The sequence below is a fragment of the Euprymna scolopes genome, chromosome 21 (genome assembly GCF_053919585.1).
Source record: "Euprymna scolopes isolate OS-2025 chromosome 21, ASM5391958v1, whole genome shotgun sequence".
Taxonomy (NCBI): domain Eukaryota; kingdom Metazoa; phylum Mollusca; class Cephalopoda; order Sepiida; family Sepiolidae; genus Euprymna; species Euprymna scolopes.
Genome location: NC_136502.1, coordinates 54,064,529 through 54,074,404, shown reverse-complemented (window position 1 = coordinate 54,074,404; position 9,876 = coordinate 54,064,529). Strand labels below are relative to the sequence as shown.

General features: G+C 29.8%; 1 protein-coding gene across 1 annotated transcript; it reads right to left on the bottom strand.

The window, feature by feature from the left end:
* Positions 1-1,150: 1,150 nt before the first annotated feature.
* Positions 1,151-8,586, bottom strand: LOC145242360 (uncharacterized). Its single transcript, XM_080105364.1, has 2 exons — positions 8,025-8,586; positions 1,151-2,884 (listed from the first exon to the last, which is right to left on the bottom strand). Exon 2 carries the CDS (start codon positions 2,714-2,716, stop codon positions 1,592-1,594), a length of 1,125 nt encoding a protein of 374 aa, XP_079961490.1. The 5' UTR covers positions 2,717-2,884; positions 8,025-8,586; the 3' UTR covers positions 1,151-1,591.
* Between the last annotated feature and the right edge of the window lie 1,290 nt (positions 8,587-9,876).

Genomic DNA, 9,876 nt, shown 5'->3' with positions numbered 1-9,876 from the left:
CGGTAACCCCGATCTCTACAAGTTGGCTGTCGTTTTTATCATCTGACCAGCCATTTCAGTGTCATTAACATTATCTCATAACTAGCTTCTTCTGAAATCTGTGAAAGGTAGTGGTCAATGATAAAGAGTCTATCTTTGATACTAATATTTGTTAAATATTCCACGAGTCTTGTAGTTAAACTATGAAGTTATTTTCTCTTGTGTCTAGAGCAGTAGACAGTGATGCATGTGAATGGTGTAGGGCATCTTTAATTGCTGACGAATACGTAAAAGTGTTCAAATTCTGTGTTTGCTGGAATTCAATAGCTCATATATAATGTTTCTTCTATGCAAAAAGATGAGTGCATGTTGTAGTAAAGTAAATACGATAATCTGAAGTATAATGCGTACATTTTGCTATATAAAATTGTGTATATGTTGTTCAAAAAACTCTCACTTCTGGCACCATGTAATGAAGCGAATGCTGTAAGAGAATGCATAGGTCAAATAGGATGAAGTGCCAAGAGCTTTATTAATGAAAGCATACAAGCATGTGAAGTTGATTTTGATAAACATACATCTTCGTTAGTTATCGAAGTATCTACATACTTCATAACAAAATCACATCTCATTTAGGCAAATTTTTAATATAAAACCCACCAAAACGTAGATATTTTATATTTTCCCAAAGAATCTAACTACATATTTGCATTCTTTTTAGTGAAAGAACTTACTTGCAAAAAAATAACCAAACCACATATTTGATTACTTGATGTGAAACATTTTCTGATTTTCTTTATATCTTAACCTAGAATAAGCAATTGATCATTTTTTAGCTATTACTGCTTGCCCCTCATAACACTTTTGGCTCACTGTTTTAGCAAATCCTGATTCATGATAAAATTGTAAGTTTTGGAAATTACTCACATTCAATAAATGTCTAAAAAGAGACTAATAACATTCTGATGTGGTTCCTGGCCTTAGTAGAGATCATTTTGGATGGCAATATTTTGGGTACAAAATTTGTATTTTAGTGCAGGAATAAAATGAATGATATTGTTGCAGAGGGCCGAAAGGCAGTGTGGATGCCAATCGACCATACAACTAATAAAGGTAGGCACAAGGCAAAGAGATAACGGCAATAGCAATAGAAAGATAACAAACACAGATGTTCAGCTTAAGATGCTCGTATATCGTGTTTTATTGTTTATCAAGAAAAGGGTAAAATATCAATGGATTCAAGATCACCTGGAGTGAGAACAGGCATCTCGCCAAGTTGAGAATTTTCGTCCTTGAGGTAGAGACGAGTAGTTGGATGTCAGTAAGTACTGGTATGAGTAGCTGAACGTCAATGGGCACTGGTACAGGTAGTAATACGTCAGTGAGAATAGATATCGTAGCAAGACGTCAGTGGGCACTAGAAAGGATGATTGTTCTTTTCATATGAAACAGTATATTATAAGCAATTTTTTAAAGTTTTGAATACTACATTACTTTGAATGTTTGGACACTTAATGGTTGCATCTAGTGAGAATTCAATGTTCCTCTCAGTATCATTCCCTGTATATGGCTTTCAATTATTTAGAGATGCATATTTACACAGAATACATGATTATGATTTCAGTCCTGTGTGAGATCGCATGTGTTTCTTTAAATTTGATGGTGTCGTAAATGATGAACCACACATTTCACATGAATGTGGTTTTTCACCGGTGTGAATTCGCATGTGTATCATTAAATTTGATTTTTTTGTAAATGCTGTGCCACATACTTCACAAGAATAAGGTTTTTCCCCCGTGTGAGTTTGCATATGCATTTTTAGATTATAAGATTTTGCAAATGATGATCCACACACTTCACAAGAATAAGGTTTTTCTCCTGTGTGTGTTTGCATGTGCATTTTTAGGTTATAAGATTTTGTAAACGATGAGCTACAAACTTCACAAGAATAAGGTTTCTCTCCAGTGTGTGTTCGTATATGTGTCATTAAAGTAGATTTTTCTGAAAATGCTGAGCCACACTCGTCACAAGAATAAGGTTTCTCCCCAGTATGAGTTCGCATGTGTTTGTATAAAGTAGATCTTATTGCAAATGATGAATCACAAACTTCACAATTATAAGGCTTCTCACCAGTATGAGATCGCATATGCATCTTTAAATTAGACGTTGTTGCAAACGTGGAACTACACACTTTACAAGAATAAGGTTTTTCTCCAGTGTGAACTCTCACGTGCGTTTTTAAATCAGAATTGGTAATTAATGATAAGCCACAAACTTCACAAGAGAAAGGTTTGTCTCCAGTGTGGTTCCGTATGTGTTTTCTCAGAGCAGCAGGATTTGAAAATGCTGAACCACAGATTTCACAAGAATAAGGTTTTTCTCCAGTGTGGGTTCGCATGTGGATCTGTAGACCTGTTTTTTGTGCAAATGCTGAACCACATACTTCACAAGAATGCGGTTTTTCCCCCGTGTGCGTTCGTATGTGTACTTTTAAAGTAGATGAGGATGTAAATGATGAGCCGCACACTTCACAACAATAGGGTTTCTCACCCGTGTGTGTTCGCATATGTCTATTTAAACCTGATCTATGTGCAAGTGATGCTCCGCACACTACACAAGAATAAGGTTTTTCCCCCGTGTGTGTTCGCATGTGTCTTTTTAAACCTGTCTTTCTTGTGAATGATGCACCACACACTTCACAAAAACAATGATTTTCTCCAGTGTATGTTCTATGCATATTTACTTTAAATCAAATTTTCTTGTAATTAATTGAGGACGAGCATGCGTTACAATAAATTTTGCTTCTTTAACATTGCTTCATGATTATCAATATATATCAGGAGAACCAAAATTATAATTCCATGTACATGCATACAGAATTTCATTTTTCCAGGATTGCTATACCCTGCGAATAAATAAGATTTTATATAAGCATTAATATATTAAAATAAAGCCAATAAAATATGTTAAATATTAATCATAAAATTATTATTTTCTACAATAATTCGAATAAACATTAATATTTCTGTCCAAGTTTAATATCCGAGTAAAGATGTGGTTAATATAAAAGTAGTGTTATATCGAATCAAAGAAATTTCCAGGTTGATATTTGGGAGCATCTTTACTTCACTGGGGGGAGATGCATCCCCAACTTGCCTGGTGGGTAGGGGCAAGGCAGTACTCCACATAATGATGTACTAGTAACCTGTTGCAACATGTCTTCCTGAACCTGCATGTCAAACACATGTTTGCCACAGCAGACGATGTCATCTGAAGTATTGTGACACAAAGTTGTACCTCATGAATCATCTAAAACACTTTGTAGCTGAGGCTGGCTAAATCTTAATGAGCAAACGTTCTGCCAACGACAATGATGATGACCGTATTATATTTTGTAAATGTAATAAAAACATTCATATTTTTAAAAACTGGTGAAGATCAAAACTGATAGTGTTACAGTTGATATTTAAACAAGATATATAATTTCATTGATACTATCTTATAAAATACTGCAATTTTAATAAATTTCATTACTTCACATAAAGTTGTTGTAATTATATTCATAGTAAACTAATTGTTTAAGTGAAAACCGATCCCTTCATTTAAAAATTCATCAAAATTCAGGAAACCAATCAATTTTAATGAAAATGTCAATATTTATTAATTAATTATCATAGAATATAAGAGACCTTTTATTTTATTCTGACTCTGCAGACTTTCCGCTAGCTTTATTTTTAAGTAGAAAAAAAAACACTTAAAAATAAGTTAGAACTCATAAAAAAACATATCTAGTTATGTAGAAAGATAGCTTGCCTTTGGTAATTTTTTTAAAACCTCGTTAAAAATCCAATATACGTAATCTAATATATGTAAACCCTAAGTCCATCATCTAATCCAATATACGTAAACCCTAAGTCATCATCGGCTACTCAAAATGCGTTGATAAATTATTTTTTTATAAAACTACAAGTGCATTTTAAGTGTTGAAAAGTCAATCAAATTCACGAAGTTACTATTACAATTTATTCATTAAAAAAGTTCAAACAATTATTAATAGAATTTAAACTTGAAAAACAAACTGCAGAAATGTTTATTAAATTCATTAATTATACTGACAATTTATTCATTGACAAAAAGTTAACACCATTATTTATTAATATTTATACAGAATTCAAAGTAGAAAGAAAAACAATTTATAAAATTATTGAAAAAATTATAAACTTAACAAAAAATATAAACTTACATTTTAATTTATTGGAATGTTTACATGAAATTTAAAGTTAACTGACACAAACAGATGGATCTGAAAATGATGTAGGGTAGTTGGAGGGTGGTTTGGGTGGGTAAAACCGACGGGTTTTCTTTTCAGAACTGTGCATCTGTACTTACTGACATGGAACATTCGTATAATTTTTACCATTTTTTAATTTAATTATTTTTGTATGTTCCTGTTTTTCAATATAATTTTTTTTACTTTATTTTCCAAGATTATATGAAAATTATCTTACATCGATGATTATACATTCATGCGTGCAATGAAAACATTAGAATCTTACATATAAAGATTACATTAAAAATGTAACCGTAAAAAAGTAGAAATATTTTTGTCAATTATATTTTTTTCTGTCAAACTATTCAATAAACAATGCTTAATTCAATTATAATATTGGTAGTTTGAGAAATTAATTTTTCTTCAAGTTATATCAATTTCATTAATACAAACTTTAGGGTCTTTTTTCTTTATGTTACTGTAAAAATTATTTAATTTTTAAAAAATTGTTTCAATTTACGATGCTTTATTTTCATTAAAAAGGGCAAAATAAATTCATGCATTTTTTTTTTTACTACTGAAAACCATAACTTTAGTAAATGTATTTTTTGGTTTATAAAAATAATACATTTCCATTAGGATTTTAAATAATTGAGTTCATTATATTCTGGGACGATTATTTGAAAAATACTGAAAATTTCATTAAAATTGGTTAATTTCCTGATTTTTGGTGGATTTTTAAGTAAAGGGAAGGGTCCAAATGTTTATTCATTTTGAGCATTGACAATTATTTCGCACGTACCTAACACTAATCAGCTTGATTAGCAAACGTGTTTTCCCAACCGAATAAACGTTTTAAAGTGGATAAAACCACGGCTACTAAGAGAGAAGGAGGCCAGTGAACATGACAGCATGACATCAATGCCAAATCGACTTGTAGGTAAAGGGTTCCTAAAGTTTCCTGTGTTCAACCATGTGGTCACACTAATAGGCATAAAAAATATGGCTGTGGTACCAAACGTCCATGTATTTTCTTCTAAAGAGAAAGAACAATTCTACATTTGGATAACTATTATAATTGCACATTGAGATAATTTTAATCTAACAAAATATAGTGACCGAACTCGTTTTTTAACTTTTATTTCTATCGGAGAAAGTCGAATATTTCATTTTATTTTATTTTTTTTACTGCAAAACAAACAATTTTTATACAAGAATATTTTTCAATCCGTTCTTTTAATAATAAAACTTTTGACTGAGTATTTCCAAATATTTTAAAGTTAGAAGCATTTTTCACAACAGTTTTTTTTTTTTTACGATCGGTTAATTTTCAATATTTTAGCACTGGGTGTAATTTATTTCTTTGATATATATTTAAAACTTCAAGTTTTTGTTTTTTATAACATTTTATCTGTAAATAATTTACATGACTGAAACGGGAAATAAAATAGGAAATTTTTTATTTTCTCCTGAAATATACGAACAACACAAATTAATTAAAAATTCATTACCTAATCAGTTTTAATTAGTTTTGATATGAACTAAAAATAAAGAGTACATTAAATTTTAGTTAACATATTTTCTTGTTTTATCTTATAAATAGATGTTGTTTGCACCATGCTGAAATATTATTTAGAAAGCTATTTTTAACAGGGAGGGAGGCTTTCTAACTATTCTGCACTTTCACCTAACAATTTAATGAAAAAAAAGAGGGTGTTGTTTTACTATACACATAGATTCGATAAAGTTGTCAAAAAACAAATATATAACAAATAAATGTTATCAAAGGCAAAATAAATTACTTTTCTGCCGAACTGGATAAGGTTTTAATGTTTTTATTTAATGTAAAATGTTTATTCGGTTCGAAAATCATAGTGTTTATCAATATATTTGAAAAAGACAAATGGCGGCGAGCTCGCTGTTGAATACGTTAAGTTTGGGAAAATAAGTTAAAACTAAAAAACTAGACAAAATACTGTTAGAAACTCGCTCAATTTATGTTACCGTGACATAGGCTGACATATATTGAGTGTGTTTCTAACATTATTTTGTAATACAAGCCCTTAAATTTTTATAGTATATTTTTGGTGGGTTTGTTTTACTGTACACAGATTCTAAAAAGTATACAAAATATTACATGTTACATTAAATAAAAACACTAAATACATATCCAGTTAGGTAGAAAAGTAACTTATCTTGCCTTTGATAACATTTATTTGTTATATATTTGTTTTTTGACAACTTTTTCGAATATATGTGTACAGTAATACAAACCAAAATTTAATTTAACTTGGAAATACTATTTAAAATACATGTGCGCACACTTCACAAGCACCCTTATTATTATCATAATATTAATTTAAAATAAATGGTGTAGATGACATCAACTGGCGCCACATCAACTAGTTGTGAAGAGTCAGGGAGGATGGAAAGACCGAGGTGGGAGAGTACTAACCAAATCTCCACTGGAAGTGTGCAGTTCAAATCTGGTACCTTAGAGAGGCATTTTATTACCCAAACCCCAGGAAACACCAATGGCCGATGCCAATGAGAAATCAATGGCAACGGCCGTTGCAATAACATGCAATCATCTGCACAAGTAGTCAAGAGGTAGAGAACACTGGAAATCTAGGGAGACTTGTTGTCACTCGGTCTCCAGGGAATACCACACGTTACTGCCAGTGAGCGATCACTGATGATGGCCTGTGAGACAACTCATAATGAGTGAAATAATAATAATAATAATAATAATAATAATAATAATAATGTCCCATCCCAAGTTCACCACCACCCTGATTTAATATCGTAGATGTTTACTATATTTTCTTCATTTTTAACCAATGTTCACATTATAGTATGATTGTCTTTTAGTAGTTATGTGAACTTCATTTCCGTATTCATGTAGTTTGCACTGATATGAAGATAAAGACTACAGTGGAGTATAGGATTCCTAACCATGTAACTGATGAAAATACGCTGCACATTTTGATGAAAAACATGGGGAAAAATGGACATAGAAGAACAGAAAATCAAAACTTTAAATATAATTTCTGTATTTAAAGTAATAGTTATTTAAATATTTCAACATATAATCTTGTAGGGAAAATCCAGCTTCCCAATAAGGGGCACTCTGGATAGGAACAAAAATAATCTCAATCATGAAAGATTTCTCCTCCACTGACCAAGGACAAAAAAGGCGAAGCGTAGCATCAAAACAGATACTACATTGTGATCTTGTTCCGAATGCCAAGAAATGTTTGCGTTTAATATGTTTCTTTAATTGTTTGTTCCCTAAATTCATAATCCAGTTTTATTAGATTGTATATTGCTTTAAAATTACGTCATTTTACATAGATAATATTTATATTTTATATTGAATAAAGTTCAGTTTCATTATTAATCGAATTGGGTTCCTTTTATTTTCTTTTTTAACATGTTTTAAATCTTTTTAAAAATGCCCTCACATAGTATCGACAGTGATAGTTTGACAAATCTTACCTACATTGCTTGCATGCATTTTCCGTTAACAGGCCTTCTATATCTCGGTGGTCGTGTTAAAACCACTAAAAACAACTTTTCCAGATAGGTAAAAAAGAGTAACGTATCTTGCCTTTGATAATATTTAATTGTTATACGTTTGATTTTTGACCACTTTTTCGTACCTTTGTGGATTGTAAAACAACCCCTAACATTTAAAACACGAAACTTTTAAAAAATTCGAACCGAGGAGCATTCAGTCTTAAAATGAGCGCAATGTGAAAACAATTGGACTTACCTTTATGTATGTATTTCATCTTATTTATTTTCTTTGCGAAAAGAAAGTAAATAGTTTTACTAAATTTAATAATTCTTCTGCAAAAGTCATCAAGGGAGATAATTTAGTAAAAAGAAACGATAACGATCGCCTTTTATTGTATTCACGTTGTCATGTGACCGTTTTTAAAATAAAAAAATTATTTCGAACAATTTTTTAAAAATTAATTTATTGTCCAACCGGTTACAGTAATATAAATAGTACTCATACACTTATTTATCCGTGCTGAAATAATGAGGTTATTATTTAAAAAGCCATTCTTAACATGGGGAGGGGAGGGTGTTTTGTACCTATTCTGAACTTACAATTGAAAAAAAACATATCATAAAACTTTAATTAAACTTGAAAATACGATTTAAAAAAATAACACGGATCAATAAGTGTATTTACCACCTAAAAATTAATATAATTTCCAATACAAATATTATTTTAAAACTAATTTTAACAACCAAAATACACTTGTCTTTCGTGTATTTTGTTTTATTCTGCTTTCTGTTGACCGTTGGCGTTCTGTTTCGCGGTGAATGCCCTGATAAAGTTCCTTCTGATTAATGTTCCTAATTACAATGCCTACCCACAGGACAGATACCAGGGTCGTTTTTTAATGTGGACAAAAAGAAACAAAAATTGCAGCATCTGAAGATGAAGGTCAAGTTTACAAGTTTTGAAATAATTAAACGAACTTGTTTGTTTTCATAATGGGGAGATACAAAGAAATAGGTGACTTAAAGTCCTCAACAAACAGTGTCAAATAAATTATTCACATTATATTTAATCATTTTTTTTTTTTTTTTGCATAAATAATAAATAAATGCTATTGGGCACTTCGGCATTATATGGACGGCGCCATTGTTATAGCTCCAATTTTTCTTGGTCAAATAAAATGGCAAATAAATAACAAACAAGATGGTTTTTGATGTTGTTTTTTTTTTGTTTTTGTTTTTTTGTTTTTTTCTGAACACAAAATATTTGAAAACCAAAGCATTTATTGTATAAAAATGTATCAAAATGCAATTGTAAAAACATTTAATGAAAAGTCTGCGTAAGAAAATATAATTTTAACGATTTTGAATTAAAGCAATATTGGATTTTTTCCCCGAAACATTTTTTGAATTAAAGTAAAATTGGATTTTTTCCCGAACAATTTAATAATTTAAATAAAACATTTTTTCAAAATAAATGAACATTGGATTTTTTTCCGAAAAAAAAAATTTTTTGAATGAAAATAAAATTGTCACTGTAACAAAATATAGTTTTAATTTTTTTTTTTTGTAGCACCTGTTGAAGTGTCAACAAAGTTATATATATATTATAGTCTTCATTTTTAAATTAATAAACAATTTAAATGGAATGGTATGAATGAACTTTGTTGACTTATTGTCACTTTTGAATAAGGTTGAAACGTAAAGTTTCAACGGATTCTTTAGGTTTGTCAGAATTTTGGAAGAATTTTTGACACCCTTAACACAAAACTGCGAATAAAATATTTTTTTAAAAATTCGTAATTTCTGTTTTTAAAGTGGGTTATTTAATTTCTTTATGGAATATACTTCCAAACTAAACTATTAAACTTGTTTAAAAAATATAATAGAAATATTATTTTTTATTAAAAAGAAAAGAAAAGAAAGTGTTTTCAAAGTGCATGCGCGCGCTCATGTAGCCATTTTTCCTACTTAATTGAATTTTGCGAGTTAATTTTTTTTCAATTTTTTTAAATTAAAAATCTATCAAAATTTTTCTATTTGTTCAATTTTTACGATATGTGAAATTTACAATGTGAAATTTTATGCTCTTTCCAATAAACCGAATATAA